Below are 17,246 nucleotides of genomic sequence, written 5' to 3'. Positions count from 1 at the left end.
CACTCTGGAGCTTTGTAATTCATATGGGACTTTGCCTAACTTGTTATACCTAACTTGTTTATATCCCTGGGTACAAAAGCTAAGTTTTCAATTTGACTTTTGAGGTTTTACAACTTTGGTTGCCACCATTCCATTTGAAGAATATTTCTTTTTTTTTGACTACCCACCAGGCAGCATGGCTCGTGGGATCTTAGTTCCCCTTCCCAGCCCAGGGACTGAACCTGCACTGTCTGCACTGGACATGCAGAGTCTTAACCACTAGATTGCCAGGGAAGTCCTGCTAGTCACAGTATTGTGCAGTAATTTCAGAAACTGGTATTGCTCTACATTTCTTCCTGCCTAAAGGGAAATGTTTTTTATCTATCATAATCGTGACCTATTTTTTTCAGTAGACACAACTTCATCTTGGATAATCTTTCTTGTAGAATTATGTGGTCATCAGTGAACCTGCATCTAATGAATTTAAATATTCATTTTTTGGTAATATTGACCTATGAGATAAAGGTACAAGCATACTTTGGAAATACTGCAAATGCAGTTCCAGAGAATGACAATAAAGTGAATCACACAATAAAGTAGGTCACTCAAATTTTTTATATTCACACTACATATAAAAGTTCTTCTTTGGACTATAAAGTATGCAACAGAAATGTCTAAAACAATTTTTCAAATTTATCAACCAATTCATTTCCCGCACTGGGTCCAAATCACTGATGGTGTAGCAAGAAATAAAATACCCTGCCTTCAGGAGATTATATTCTATTAGGGAATGTCAGCAATCATTAAGTAAGATATGACCCTAGTAATGAATTAATACAATGACAGAAAGAGAGGCTGACCTAATTTAAACAATGTGTTGAGGAAGTGCTCATATGATAAGAGGACGTCTGAACAAAATCATTGATTAAAGGGCCTGTGATGCAAAACCACATGAAGACCATGAGAAAAAGGATGAAAATGATGTTGGAAATTCATAAAAGCAAGAAAACAAACTGACCTGGAGTACCCAAAAGAGCACAGAGCTTTGGATCCATTTACAATTCTTGAATGGAAACAGAAGAGAATAAATCTATTTATTTAAGGCACTCAGTTTGTAGTAATTGGCACAGCAGAAATGAAAAATTTAGTATGGGGTACGTAGAAAAGCAAAACACAGTTTTCCAGAAACATTCTCATCTCAAGTGTCTATGGTCCTTGCACTACAGTTGATGTGATGCTGCAGTTCTACAAAGTACACTAACAAAGCTGACGATGGACACCTGTAAAAGCCTTGACACTTCACCACACTGTTCAATGTTCAAGATCATGGAACACCTGTAGGGACGTTGTAGGCTTAAAGGCACACCGAAGAAATTGCCACTCATTACGTTTGAAAGGTTTCTCTCCAGTATGAATTATCTGGCATACTATATATAAGGTACGAATTTTGACTAAACATAGAGGCGGTCATTAAACTTGTAAGGTTTCTTCCCATTACAGATTATCTGGTGGTGAGTGCAAAAAAACTTTACAACACTCATGATATTTGTACAGTTTCTTCCCGCTATGAATTCTCCAACAAATTGTAAGCTGTGAATTTTCAGATCTGAATTTTTTCTGAAGTTTGAATTTTGAAGACCTTCCCACATATAGCACAACTTTATTGTGTTTCTTTTTTCCTTTTTTTTTTTTATATGGTGTTTCTCAAGCTGGATTTTCTGATGTGTGGTAGGGTTGAGATCTGAGTAAAGGCTTTTCCACACAACAAATCTGCAATGTTTCTATTCATTATGTGGACTTCCCTGGTGGCTCATTAGGTAAAGTGAGATCCCCTAGAGATGGAAAAGTCTACCCATTCCAGTATTCTTGCCTGGAGATCCCATGGACAAAGGAGCCTGACAGGCTACATTAATGTAGCGACTATCACTTTCACTTCCACTTATTCATTATGCAATCTGTGATGAATTCGAAGACATTGTTTGTAACCAAAGCCTTTACCACACTGATCACATTTGTAAGGTTTCTCTCCAGTATGAATGAACTGATGACTGATGAGGGTTGGTCTACTGCTGAACATCTTACCACACTCATTACATTTGTAAGGTTTCTCTCCAGTATGAATTCTCTGATGAACTACGAGGTTTGAATTTCTATTAAAGACTTTGCCACACTCACTACATTTGTAAGGTTTCTCTCCAGTATGAATCCTCTGATGAGCTGCAAGGCTTCCTTTCAGACTAAACAGCTGGCCACAATGATTACATTTGTAAGGTCTGTCACCATTATGAATCGTTTGATGACGCACCAGATTGGATTTCTGATTAAAGAACTTGCCACACTCATTACATTTGTATGGTTTGTCTCCAGTATGGACATATTGATGCCGTATAAGGGTTACCTTCTGACGAAAGAATTTGCCACATTCATTACACTTGTAAGGTTTCTGTCCAGTATGGACATGTTGATGCCGTATAAGGGTAGTCTGGTGATGAAAGTACTTGCCACATGCATTACATTTGTATGCTGTTACTGCAGTTTGAATTTGTTGATGCCTTTTAACAGTTTCCTTATCACAAAAGACCTTGACACATTCATTAAATTTGTGAGGTTTCACTCCAGTATGAGTACTCAGATGAGTTTTAAGATGTGCTTTTTGACCAAAGACTTTGCCACATTCATTACATTTGTAAGGTTTCTCTCCAGTATGAATTCTGTGATGAACTGCAAGGTCTTTATTTTGATTAAAGACTCTGCCACATACATCACATTTAAATGGTTTTCTTCCAGTATGTTTTATCACATGTCTCCAGAGGCCAGAGGGATACCGAAAGGTTTTCCCACAGACATTGCATTTGTAAGGTGTCTCTCCAGTATGAATTCTCTTATGACATGTGAGATATGAATTACGATTAAAACTCTTGCCACACACATTACATTTATAAGGTTTCTCTCCAGTATGAGTTCTCCGATGAACTTCAAGGTGTGAATTTCGACTAAAGATCTTTCCACAAAAGTCACATTTGCGCAATTCTTTTCCTGCATGGATTATCTGATGTCTACTGAAGTCTGAGCACTTAGGAAAGATTTTGCCACCCTCATTACATTTGTAAGGTCTTTCCCCGTGTGCTTTCTGGTCTTGTGTCAATATTGAAGGATGCATAAAATCACCCCCATATATATTAGAAATTTTGGATTGGCCAGAAGGAGAAACTTCCTGAGATGGTGAAAATGACATACTACTGTTCATGTTGTCATCAGCTTGATGAAATGTATCAATTGTCTGTCTACTCTGAAACATGCACAGTGCATCCCAAGAGCTTAATGCAACTATATTTGCAATCAGCTTCTTTTCTGTATCCTTTCCACTGGGTTGAATTCTTCCATAAGTGACACCTTCCTTATGGGATGTAGGGATATTTTTATAATTTCTTTCATCATCTCTCCACTGACACCCGAGGTCACACATATTTTCCTGTAATTCTTGATGGTAAAAATGCTTGATTTCATGGCTTTCATGGTTTCCCAACATCACTGTTTGGAATCTTTCTCCTGTATCAATGTTTGATTTTAGTTGTGATTTCTTGATCATGTGTATATGAGAGAGAGCTACAAAATATAAAGAATCACAGATATATTACTACAGTGTATGAATAAATATTTTTTCAACCACAATGTTAAAAATTTTTAGGAAAACTAGAGAATAAGATTCTTCACTATAGAAACAGTGGTTACCCATAATTCAAATCAAGCTTAGGATAGTCTATTTTCAAACACACAATGACATAACATTCAAATTGGAAAAACTTATATTAGCTCTCAAAAATAAAGGTACTTTTCCACCATAACCACAAAACCCAAAGAAATTAAAGACTAAACATACAAACACTAGGGAGTTTAGAAAGGAAATCATAGGTGATGCAAGAAGCAGTGAGCTGGTAACTAACATTGTTATTCAGGGATCCCTCTTCAAAATGGTTTCTGAGTCATCACAGCTGCACATAGTAAGTTGTATGCTGAGAAAGTTGTGCAAGGGATGAAACGAAATCATTTTTACAGTGTGAGTAATAAGAAAGGTGGAGTGATGGGTGAAGGAATACTTGGAAACTGGGGAGATCAGGAGAACCATTAAAATATATGAGTAAAGGTTAGTGTTTCTATCTGCATCAAGGGAACATGAAAAACAGAGTAAGACAGATAAAGGGTCTGAGTAGATTTCAGGGAATAATAAACAGAGGATATCATGGCTTATGACTGTATATATGTGTGAATAAAACTAAGTACAGGCAACTAAAAATACTGAGGTTAAAAGGAAAAAAGAATTGGTTTAGCTATTCCATTTTTAACTATGGAAATTATACTATGGGTATGTAGCCAAAATGAAAGAGATTTAAAAAGAGAAGAGAATGGGATATTTCAGATATAAAGCAGGTGTACATCTGTTACATTATTTGCTAGGTAGGTTATCAAATTCAATATTTCACAAGCCCCGTTTCCATGCATATTTTCACTAAGAACAGATATTATGTTGTGCGAGATGTGTAAGAATGATCTTTGTTGAAACCTGAAGGAAACACTAGAAAAAGACCATCAAAAGGAAATGGATGTGTTTTTTTCTGTACACAAACATATAGATAGAAAGAAGTCAAAAAGTATAAAAGTTCCCCAAAATCTTGCAAAAAGAACAAAACTATCATATAATGGAGCATGTTAAGATTTTGGGACTATATCAAACAAAATTAAATCACTATGTTAAAAGATATCTGCACTGCCATGCTCATTAAAGCAAGAACCACAAATGCCACAACATCAGAACAACTGTATAATCCAACAAATGAATGGGGAAAAAATCTGGGAGAGATACACAGTATGTACCCATAAAGAATAAAAATATCCTGGGCGTTTTCAACAACACAGATGGACCATGAAGGTGTATGCTCCGTAAAAATAATTCAGAGGAAAAAAAGTACAGAGTTATTCCATGTATGTATAAAATAAAGTTAATTTAGGAAAAACACACAAAAAAACAAGAGGCAAACTAAGAGCGACATAGAATAGTTGTTAACAAACTCAGAGGGTTAGTAGAATGGGGGATATTACTAAAAGGAATAAATTTACAGTTCTTAGTTAAAGACTTCTACAAATCTAATGTACAGCATGACAATGATAGCTATCACTACTACATTACATGCTTAAAAGTTAATAAGACACTGGACCTTAAACAGCTCACCACTATTCAGAAAAAAAGGGGAATTATGTCACAGATGAATACATTAAGTAACCTACTAAGGTAATTACAATAGAACTATCAAATCATTACACTATAGATCTTAAACTAACACAATGATAAACATTAATTAAATTTCAATAAACCAGAGAAAGAGAAAAAATGAGCACATAGACAAAACAGTCCTGGTTTATCAACTGAACAGAAATAAATTGAAGGAAAAAATGATAATAAAAATTCAACCCAAATAAAAACTGTTAGGCATACACAATACACCTAAGCTAACAGAAGGTAGAAGAAAAAACTGGATTAGAGATCAATGAAATAGCGAATAGTAACTACATAAAATTGTAACACCACAAGTTGGTTCTTTGAAAAGAATAACAAAACTGACAAACCCTTATGTAAAATAACTTACAAAAGGAACGAAGACTCAAATTACTGAAATTAGACATGAGAAAGACATTACAAATGATTCAACCGAAATCAAGAAAATTAGAAGGAAACACTAAGAAAATTCTATGTGTAGGTAATGGATAAAGTAGAACAAACAAATGAATAAATTTCTAGAGAATAACAACCTACCAATATATTTTATTAGAACCAGGAAGAAATTAGTATCTGTACAAACTAGTCATGGAAAGGAGATGGAACTGTTAATCAAAAACCATTGTGAGGCAAGTCACATACATTCACTGCACAATTGCAGACAACACTTCAAAACAGTTAAGGTCAATCTTCCTTCAACTTTTTTGGAAAACACAGAAGAAAAAGGAAAAGTTCCAAACTCTATGAAGCGGGAATTCCTCTAATACCGATGCCAGTCAAAGACACAAGAAAACCACAGATCAAAATTTCTAAAATGAAGCAAAATCACAATAAACGTAAACTAAAATTAACACCACTCTAAAAGGATTATATGCAACCATAAGGTGATATAGTCTTGAAATCTAAGAATGGTTCAAAATATGCAAACTAAAGTATATTAATGGAGTGAAACAAAAAATAAAATGATTATCTGAACTAATGCAGTAAAAAGCATTTGACACAAGTCAACAGCTTTTCATAATAAAACACTTGATAAACAAGGAATTTAAAAAGCTATGGCAACACGTTATACGAGGACAGAAAGATGTGTACACTGCAAACTAAAAACATGGCTAAAAAACATTAGAAAAGACACAATTGACACAAAGACATCCTAAACTCAAGGATTTGAAGTCAATATTGTCAAGATGTCAGTATTAACTAAAGCAATCAACAGATTCAACCCACTGCTTAGTAAAATCAATAGTACTTCTTGAAGAAATGATAAACACATCTTACAAATTCATTTGGAATCTCAAAAGATGCTGAAGAGCAAAGCACGCTTAAAAAGAACAAAGCCAGAGGTCTTGCAGGTCTTTATTTCAAAAGTTACTCCAAACCTGTACTAATAAAACGATGTGGTACAAAGATAAAGACAGAGCAACTGGTGGAATAGTACAGGGACATTAAAAAAAAAAATCTTTCATATATGGTCCAATGTTCTAGAAGGGGGTCAAGACAACTCAATGGAGGAAGGGCAGTCTATTAAAAAAAAGAAAATGTGGAGAAAACCAGTTCTCCAAATACACAACAATTTAGCTGGACCATTAACTGACATAATATACAAAACCAATAAAAGACCTAACCAAGCCCCAAATGCATAAAACTGCTAGAAATAAACATGCAGGAAAAGCTTTATGACACAGCAGTCACCAATGATTTATTATGCATAGCATGAAAAGCACCAGTGACAAACCTAAAACAGAAATATGAACTACCTGGAAATTATAAACTACTGTGCATTAGATCACACCTAGTAGAGAGAAAAATAATCTATGCTATGGCAGAAAATATTTGCAAATGATTTATGTCATAATAAAATATCAAGAATATGTAAACAACTCTAAAAACAACTAATCACTGGAATTTCCTGGTGATCCAATGGTTAAGATTCCACACTTCCAGTGTGGTGGGCATGGGTTCAATCCCTGGTCAGGGAACTACCATCCCGCATGCCACATGGTGAGGCCAAAAAATAAACCAATAAGACAAAAATTTTAAAAATAAATAAAAATTTAAAAAGAACTAATCACCAATTCTACCTGGACGGGGCTGGCTCGCCTCCCATCAACCAACCCACATACTGAAAACAGAAAACAAGCACTATAAGTAACATGAAATACATAAACCTGATGGTTAAAGAAATAAAATCGAGACCATTATTATGCATAGAAATGTACAAAATGAAAGCAGCAGTGCCAAAAACAAATGATGGTCATCACTGAAGGTATCACTCCACCTCATACACTGTCTCAGTGTTTGGAGAAGAGGAGGGCTCCACACCATGGTTTGTGGGATCTTAGTTCGCTGACCAGGGATGGAACCTGCACCTAACCACTGGACCGAGAGGGAATTCTCAAGCTCTCTCATTAAGATGCTTCAAGCTTAAGTGTGGACGTAGAATGGTGCATCCAGGCATCAAAAATATGGCATCAACAGTTTAGTCAATACCCTTGCATGAGGATGTGGACTTGGACGATGTTATCTCTAGAAAAAATTCTCAAACCATTTCTTGAGGATCAAAGCAGGTGGTCACTGGGGCTTCCCTGGTGGCTCAGTGGCAAAGAATCCACGTGCCAAAGCAGGAGATACAGGTTCAAACTCTGATCCAAGAAGATCTCACATGACAGGGAGAAAATAAGGCCCTGAGCCACAACTATGGAGCCTGTGCCCTCAAGTCCAGGAGCCAAAACCATGAAGCCCTGACAGTTTAGAGCCCATGCTCCGTAAAAAGAGAAGATTGCACATCACAACTAGAGTAGGCCCCACTTGCTGCATCCAGAGAAAAGCCCACACAGCAATGAAGATCCAACAAAATAAAAAATAAATTAATTAATTAATTTTTAAAAGAAAAAAATGAGGCACAGAAAGTCAACTGCTGTGTTTTTTCCAGAATTTCAACTCTGTGTTCACATGAGAGTGAGGACATTACAGGTGGCTCTGGAAAAATGTTTCACAAAATCAACTGCCTGCCGTGTTTTTGATTCAGAGGGGAACAACGTAATATGCAGGTATCATCCAACACTCTTCAAATAAGTACTGAGTCAAAAGCACAGAAGTAGAATACAGAGAATTAAAATATTTTAAAAGTTTCCAGATGGGGGTTAGACATTGAGCGCTGGAAAAACTCCTAACGTGAAGTGGCCAGATCATCTGAAGGAAGGACATGTTTAAACCCCTAAACCTACATCATGAAGGTTTTCATGCCTGAGTCAACATGGCTTTGAGCTCCATTAAGCAAGATAGGGAGTTCCAAAAGGCCAAGAGCAGTAAATGCAAAAATACCCTCCCAACTTTTGTAAGGAAATTATCCTCACCCACAGAGAGCAGGTTCCTGAGGGTCTCCACCATCACGTCCCTGTACAAGGTCCTCTGAGCAGGGTCCAGACATTCCCACTCTTCTGGAGAGAATTCAATGGCCACATCCTTGAGGGTCAATTGTGCCTTAAGTTTGAAACAAAAAACACTTAACCAGGGGAACATGAGTAGAGTTCTTACTTGCATATAAAATGAGTAGAGGTGAAAAGATCAAGTTGAAGTAGGTATTGTGACAGAGCCATGTAAAGGTATTTGATGCTGCCTCTGTCTAATTTAATTTCTTATGCTTTATCATAAAGATTACAATATCCTCCAAATAGATACAGGTTTTTCATTTTCTTATGAAATACATGAAATAGATACAAATAAAAATTCAAAGCTGGACTGTCTATATGAAAGTCTTAGTATGTTCCATCACTAAGGGATGATCAAAGCTGGACGTGGAGGAGCTGACTGATCTTCAGTGATGACAAAGTCTATAGTGTGTTTAAGGAAAACTCAAAATTTTTAATCGTGATGATGACAGGAGCAGCAAAGATGAACACTGTTTGAACTTCCTGTCTGAAATGCATTACTCTGTTTTACATGTATTAACTTGTTGTCAGCACCACAACTCATTAGAGAAAGACCTATTCTGATCTTGCAGATGAGACCTGTGTCAAAGACACAAGGAGAAACTCCAATCAGGTCTAGAAGTTAAGGAATCACAGAGCAAGCAACTGAACTCCTAAGGCTGGACTTTAGAACTGAAGTTTAAAATGAAAGAGTTAAGTAACACAGAGAACATTAAAAGTACACTGCCAGAATGTTTCATGGAGAAAACATGAAAGAAGTTCAAAGTGCACAACATAGATTGGCCTAAAAGGTCTTTATACATGTGTGTGCATACACATGCACAAGAAATGTTAGTAATTAGAATATGTTAGAAATATAATTGCTATAACAAAAAGATATATAGTTTAAAATCATGACTTTTACATAAAGCATGGAACTGCATAGCCATGAATTCATGTACTAAAATGAATGTACTTAAAATACTTAAAATTCAACATTCAAAAAACTAGGATCATGGTATCTGGACCCATTCAGTTCAGTTCAGTTCAGTCGCTCAGTCCTGTCCGACTCTTTGTGACCCCATGAATCGCAGCACACCAGGCCTCCCTGTCCATCACCAACACCCGGAGTTCACTCAGACTCATGTCCATCCAGTCAGTGATGCCATCCAGCCATCTCCTCCTCTGTCGTCCCCTTCCCCTCCTGTCCCCAATCCCTTCCAGCATCAGTGTCTTTTCCAATGAGTCAACTCTTTGCATGAGGTGGCCAGAGTACTGGAGTTTCAGCTTTAGCATCATCCCTTTCAAAGAAATCCCAGGGCTGATCTCCTTCAGAATGGACTGGTTGGATCTCCTTGCAGTCCAAGAGACTCTCAAGAGTCTTCTCCAACACCACAGTTCAAAAGCATCGCTCGGCTTTCTTCACAGTCCAACTCTCACATCCATACATGACCACTGGGAAAATCCATAGCCTTGACTATGTTGACCATCTTGGACTTTTGTTGGCAAAGTAATGTCTCTGCTTTTCAATATGCTATCTAGGTTGGTCATAACTTTCCTTACAAGGAGTAAGCCTCTTTTAATTTCATGGCTGCAGTCACCATCTGCAGTGATTTTGGAGCCCCCAAAAATATAGTCTGACACTGTTTCCAGTTTCCCCATCTATTTCCCATGAAGTGATGGGACCAGATGCCATCGTTTTCCAAATGTTGAGCGTTAAGCCAACTTTTTCACTCTCCACTTTCACTTTCATCAAGAGGCTTTTTAGTTCCTCTTGGAAACAATGGAAACAGTGAGAGACTTTATTTTCTTGCGATTCAAAATCACTGCAGATGGTGACTGCAGCCATGAAATTAAAAAACGCTTGCTCCTTGGAAGGAAAACTATGACAACCCTAGACAACATATTAAAAAGCAGAGACATTACTTTGCCAACAAAAGTCTGTCTAGTCAAAGCTATGGTTTTTCCAGTAGTCATGTATGGATGTGAGATTTGGACTATAAAGAAAGCTGAGCAGAATTGATGCTTTTGAACTGTGGTGTTGGAGAAGACTCTTGAGAGTCCCCTGGACTGCAAGGAGATCCAACCAGTCAATCTTAAAAGAAATCAGTGCTGAATATTCACTGGAAGGACTGATGCTGAAGCTCCAATACTTTGGCCACCTGATGCAAAGAACTGACTCATTGGTAAAGACTCTGATGCTGGGAAAGAGTGAAGGCAGGAGAAGAGGATGACAGAGGAGATGGTTGGATGGCATCACTGACTCAATGGACATGAGTGTGAGCAAGCTCGGGAAGTTGGTGATGGACAGGGAGGCCTGGCGTGCTGTAGTCCCTGGGGCCACAAAGAGTCTGAGAGACTGAGCGACTGAACTGAACTGAATATATGTATACACATCAACACTAAATTAACAAAAATGAGAGGAATATATTCTAGACAGATTTTTCATATGTTTTCCTCATCACTTTTATTCATGTGCATTCAGGATCTTCCAGACAATGAAAATGACTGAAAGATCAACTGTACTGAAATGCATTTGTCAACATGATTTTATAATAGGCTACTGAAAAACAGTGCAGACATTTAAAAAAGTAGAGTATTTTAATTCCAACCTCAACAAAATAACTGTATTAAAAATATAATTTTGTCCATTTAAACTTACACAGGAAGGCATTGTTGTTGTCTTTCAGTCGCTAAGTCCTCTCCCACTCTTTGTACCCACATGAACTGCAGCACTCCAGCCTTCTCTGTCCATCACAATCACCCTGAGTTTGCTCACTCATGTCCATTGAGTCAATGCTGCCACCAACCATCTCGTCTTCTGTCCCCCTTTCTCCTCCTGCCCTCAGTTTTTCCCAGCTCAGGGTCTTTTCCATGAGTCAGTTCTTTGATTCAGGTGGCCAAAGTATTGGAGTTTCAGCTTCAGCATCAGTCCTTCCAATGAATATTCAGGGTTGATTTCCTTTAGGATTGACTGGTTTGATTGTCTTGCTGTCCAAGGGACTCTCTAGAGTCTTCTCCAGCACCACAGTTCAAAAGCATCAATTTTTCGGATGCTCAGCCTTCTTCATGGTCCAACTCTTACATCCATACATAACTACTAGAAAAAACACACCTTTGACTATATGGACCTTTGCTGGCAAAGTGTTGTCTCTGATTTTTAAAACACTGTCTAGGTTTGACACAGCTATTCTCTTCCAAGGAGCAAGCATGTTTTAATTTTGTGGCCACAGTCACTGTCTGCAGTGATTTTGAAGCCCAAGAAAATGAAATCTGACATTTCCCCCATCTATTTGTCATGAAGGGATAGGATTGGATACCATGATTTTCGTTTTTGAATGCTGACTTTTAAGCCAGCTTTTTCACTTTTTGCTTTCACCTTCAACAAGAGGCTCTTTGGTTCCTCTTCACTTTCTGCCATTAAAGTGGTACTATTTGCATATCTGAGGTTGTTGATATTTTTCCTAGTAATCTTGATTCCAGTTTGTAATTCATCTAGCCTGGCATTTCTCATGATGTACACTGCATATAAGTTAAATAAGCAGGGTGACAATATACAGTCGTGATATACTTCTTTCCCAGTTTGAACCAGTCCATTGTTCCATGTCTCATTCGAAGTGCTGCTTCTTGTCCTGCATACAGGTTTCTCAGGAGGCAGGTAAGGTGGTCTGGTACTCCTATCTCTTTAGGAATATTCCAGTTTGTTATGATCCACACAAAGGCTTTAGTATAGTCAGTGAAGCAGAAGTAGATGTTTTCTTGGAATTTCCATGCTTTTCTGTGACCCAGCATACATTGGCAATTTGATCTCTAGGTCCACTGCCTTTTCTCAATCCAGCTTATATGAAATGTTCCCTTGGTAACTCCAATTTTCTTAAAAAAATCACTAGTCTTTCCATTCTATTATTTTCCTTTATTTTTTTGCATTTGTCACTGAAGAAGGCTTTCTTTATTCTCCTTGCTATTCTCTAGAACTCTGCATTCAAGTGAGTATATCTTTCCCTTTCTCGCTTCTCTTCTTTTCTCAGCTCTTTGTAAGGCCTCCTCAGGCAACCAATTTGCCTTCTTGCATTTCTTTTTCTTGGGGATGGTTTTGGTCATCACCTCCCGTACAATATTATGTACCTCCACCCACAGTTCTTCAGGCAATCTGTCTACCAAATCTAATCACTTGAATCTATTCATCACCTCCACTGTATAATATGGGATTTGACTTAGGTCATACTTGAATGGCCTACAGGTTTTCCCTACTCTCTTCAATATAAGTCTGAACTTTGCAATAAGGAGCTCACGATCTGACCACAGTCAGCTTCAGGTCTTTTTACTGCTGACTGTATAGAGCTTCTCCATCTTTGGCTGCAAAGAATATAATCAATCTGATTTTAGTATTGGCCATCTGGTGATGTTCATGTGTAGAATCGTCTCTTGTGGTGTTGTTCAGCTCAGCCTCTTCTTTCTTTTGCTATTTCTCTACTTTACCCCAGTAGAATATGGGCACCTACCAACCTGGAGGGTTCATCTTTCAGTGTCGTATCTTATCGCCTTTTCATACTATTCATGAAGTTCTCAAGGCAAGAATACTGAAGTGGTTTGCCATTCCTTTCTCCAGTGGATGTTTTGTCAGGCCCTAACTAGCAAGGACACGCCCTTCAGCCGCTCAGTGTAGCTGGATGACATGCCTGGTGCTCTGACAGTCCCAATGCTGGTCCCCGTTGAGCATTTAAACATTCATTGGCTGTGGAGTCTCTCAACGTGCGACCAGGGGTTGAGGCAAAGGCCCTGCTGGAGTGGCGGGGAAGGTGGTCTAGGAAGGGCTGCAGCTGACATTGGATGATGCCCAGAAGTGCAGGGAACCCTGGCCTCACTGCTGCCATTGGCTATCCCGCAGCCATCCACTGCCCAGGAGTGGCTGGCCTACCTGGGGTCCATCCACAGACTGGGAGTCACTGTCCACTGTAGAGATGATCTGCTGCCCTCCACTGTCTGCCAGTGGAGCTGATCAGCTGCATGCGTGTCGACCATACCCAGGCTTTTCTGCTGCCACTGGTGGACCTAGGGCCAATCTGCTGCCACTGCAGGTTCCATGCTTGGAAATGGGAGCGCTGGTCACTATCCTGCTCCAGCCTCTGTCTCTGGGGTGATCTTTGTGAAGCCCATGGCTGTGGCCATGTTATCCCACAGTCGTCTTAACCAAAAGACATTAATAAAGGCCAACGAGTTTGTTTTTGGCAGTAATTAACTTTGATTCAAATTTGGAAAAGTTATTATTATTACACATTATTTGTAGATTAATAACAAAATTAGCACCATAGTAAAATAAAAAACTTGTTGGACAATTTAAAATCATGACAAAAAGAAAAAAAAAAACAACATGGAAAAAAATATATTGTTATCAACCAAGAATATTTCACCAAACATCATGATCAGAAGGAAATACTTGATGAATTCTCGCTGAAGTGACACCGGAGTGAAGGGGGCTGGCCAGAGGTCCTGCCTGCCTTTCACCATGGTACAGTGTGCCCCAGCAGGGACCACTGGAGAAAGTGACAGGAGGAAAACAGAGTGGGAGCAAGACACACAGAGAGCATGTCAGGGCTGGAACGGTGAACATTCACAAGTCTAAGGTGAAAAGTGAAAGGATGGAAAAAGATATTCAGTCTTTAAGAGAGCAGGGGTTACTGCACAATATCAGACAAAAGACAAAACAGTCTAAGGAAAAACCTAACAAAAGACACAAAATATATTATGAAATGGGAAAAGGTATATTTACGAAGAAAATATAACAATTACAAATATGTATATATCTAACATCAGAGTTCCCCTGAAAATGAAGAAGATCTTAACAGAAGTAAAAACGGAAATAGATAACAGCACAACATTAGTATCAGACTTCACTACCTGAGTTTTACCAGCGCATGGAAACCAAAAGATCAACAAGGAAACTGAGCACTTGTACAACACTGTAGAATCACTGTACCTAACAAACATGTAGGAGAAGCCAATGGCAACCCACTCCAGTACTCTTGCCTGGCAAATCCCACGGACAGAGGAGCCTGGTGGGCTGCCGTCTATGGGGTCGCACAAAGTTGGACACGACTGAAGTGACTTAGCAGCAGCAGCAGCAGCAACAAATGTGTACAGAACATTCCACTCAACAACAGAAAGAATCACATCCTTCTCCAGCACATGTCTTGAAACCTTCTCCATTTCACAGACCCACATGCTAGACCATAAAACAAAGCTCAATATATGAAGGCTGAGAACATAAAAAGTATCTTCTAAAAAAGAGAAGAGTATCTCCTTTAACCACAGTAAAATGATACTAGAAATAAACAGCAGAAGAAAAACAGGAAAAGCTTCCAAAAGTGGAAAGTAAGCAGTTTATTGTTTAAGAAGGGATGAGTCAAAGAAGAAATCACAGGGAAAATTGTAAAGCATGTGAATGAAAATAAAAACACAGCATATCAAATTAATTAACAGGTAGTCAAAGATGCAGTAGTAGGGAAGTCCACACTGCTAAATCCTTACAACCACAAAGAGAAAGATGCACACTCTGCATTACTCTTCAAGAAACTACTGAACAACCTAGCCAGAGCAATTGGAAAAGGAAAAAAAAAAAAAAAAAAATCCAAGTTATCTAAACTGAAAAGAAAGCAAAATTACCTTTTATTTTGTAGGTGACAAGATTTTATATATAGAACCCAGAAGAGATTGTAGAAGAAAACTGACTACTCTTAAAAACACTAAGGACTTTCCCAGTGGTCCAGTGGTAAAGAATCCACCTGCTAGTCCCTGGTCCAGCAAGATCCCATATGCAGTGGGGCAACTAACTAGTGAAACCTGCCCACCTAGAGCCTGTGCTCTGCAACAAGAGAAGCAACTGTAATGAAAAGCGCATGTACCAAAACTAGCAAGTAGCCTCCAACTGACACAACCGGACAAAGCCCACTCGCAGCAACAAAGAACTAACACAGCCCAAAATAAATAAACAAAAATTTAGAAAAACCTTAGAAGAGTTGCAGCATAAAATATCTGCACACCAAAATCAGTTGCACTTCGATACACAATGAACAATGTCAACAGAAAATCAGAGACCAATCCCATAGAATCCTTAGGGAAAATATCAGCCAACTAGGTGCAAGGCCTCTAAACTGAAGAGTAGGAAACTCTTTAAGAAGTCCCTGGAGATATATATGAAAGAAACACACCCTCTAATCATGCAGTGGGAACTTTATGTTTTTAAAATGACCAAATTTGGGTGGAAGAGAAGCTCAAGAAGTAGTGGATATATGTATATCCATGGCTGATTCATGTTGTTGTATGGCAGAAACCAACACAACATTGTAAAGCAACTATCCTCCAATTAAAAATAAAATTTAAAGAATAGGAAAAAAAAAAAAAAGAAATTCCTTCACTTGCAACCCAGCAGATAAGACCTAGCATACACCCCCAAATTTTTCAATGGAAATTAAGAGGCCAGTCAAACTGATTAAAAATAGTTAACACTTCCTTTGCTTAAAAGTAGCAAACTATAAAAATCAAGTCAATAAAGTTTCATTGCAAAATTTTCTTTACAAAAAATCACCAAATTAGGGACTTCGCAAATTAGGGTCCAGTGGTTAGGACTCCACGCTTCCCCTGCAGGGGGTGTGGTCTACAGATATAAAGAATCCTTATCAAAATTTCAAAGGCAATTTTTGCACCTATAGAAAAACAATCATTCATAAATTCATAGGGAATCTCAAGAGCCAGCAAACAGCCAAAAAACGAAGGTCATTTCAAGAAGGACAGACTGAAAAATAACTAAGAATATGACTTACCTGAGAAAAAGCCATTTCTGACTTTTCTTCCTTTTGTTTCCTCCTCTTCCTCTTAGCAGGACATACAAGAAGGGAGAAAACAAAATATTAGACTAACTGGTAAAACTAGGATTTGTCTGTTAATATAAAAGACCACTGATAACTTGACCAAGTACCCAGCAAAACTGTCTAAAATTATTTATTACATACCAAAGAGCTTTTCCAATACAAAAGAGAAAGAGGAGAAAGCAGGCAGGCCTCCAAGGTATCTGAAACACATTTTAAAAAGAAACAATTTGTGAATTTTTATCACCTAGTAATTGTGGGTCAACACTTTACAAATTTCACAGTGTATTAACGTTTAGAAAAGAATTACTTGATTATATAAGACCACCAAAGCTTGTTACAGAAGTTAATGTTCCTCTTCTAGGGAAGTAGAAAGTGAACGAACTAAATTGTTTTTCCATGCTACAAAACAAATAATATGTAAAGATATAAAAAGAAAAAAGTAAGCCCATCACAGAAAAGAACTCTCAATGTTCCTTTCAAGACACGATGCAATGACAGATTCAATCACTTCTTGCCCCCTTTATCCTCTCCCTGCTCTTCTGCCCCATGTCAGGAAAAGGGAAGGGGATGACTCACAACTGAGTGAGTCAAATCACTGTCCTGGAGAAATAGCATTTGCAAATGGAAGTTATCGTCTGATACAAAGAATTACAGAATGCACAAGACACAAGTTCTGCTATTCTCATCCTCATCTGTACAGAGACATTTTATTACATT

The 17,246-nt window shown here is 38.0% G+C and overlaps 1 protein-coding gene across 16 annotated transcripts in view; it reads right to left on the bottom strand.

Moving 5' to 3' along the window:
- Positions 1 to 17,246, bottom strand: part of LOC129631040 (zinc finger protein OZF-like) — a 281,286-nt gene that overhangs the window by 60,487 nt on the left and 203,553 nt on the right. For 8 of the 16 annotated variants that reach the window (XR_008703862.1, XR_008703860.1, XR_008703861.1 and 5 more), the window contains exons 6-8: positions 16,671 to 16,729; positions 16,482 to 16,532; positions 8,608 to 8,734 (exon numbers count right to left, since the gene is read on the bottom strand). Coding sequence is in view for 11 of the 16 variants with exons in the window: in XM_055551783.1 (XP_055407758.1) it covers positions 8,608 to 8,734; positions 16,482 to 16,532; positions 16,671 to 16,729 (237 nt within the window). In the remaining 5 variants the exon portion in view is untranslated. Of the gene's footprint in view, positions 1 to 574; positions 3,586 to 8,607; positions 8,735 to 16,481; positions 16,533 to 16,670; positions 16,730 to 17,246 lie in introns of those variants that run through there. The other 8 variants (XM_055551769.1, XM_055551766.1, XM_055551765.1 and 5 more) reach the window with 4 other exon arrangements.

Source organism: Bubalus kerabau, chromosome 17 (assembly GCF_029407905.1).
Source record: "Bubalus kerabau isolate K-KA32 ecotype Philippines breed swamp buffalo chromosome 17, PCC_UOA_SB_1v2, whole genome shotgun sequence".
NCBI lineage: Eukaryota > Metazoa > Chordata > Mammalia > Artiodactyla > Bovidae > Bubalus > Bubalus kerabau.
Note: the sequence above shows the minus strand (reverse complement) of the source record. Positions and strands in the feature narration are given on the sequence as shown.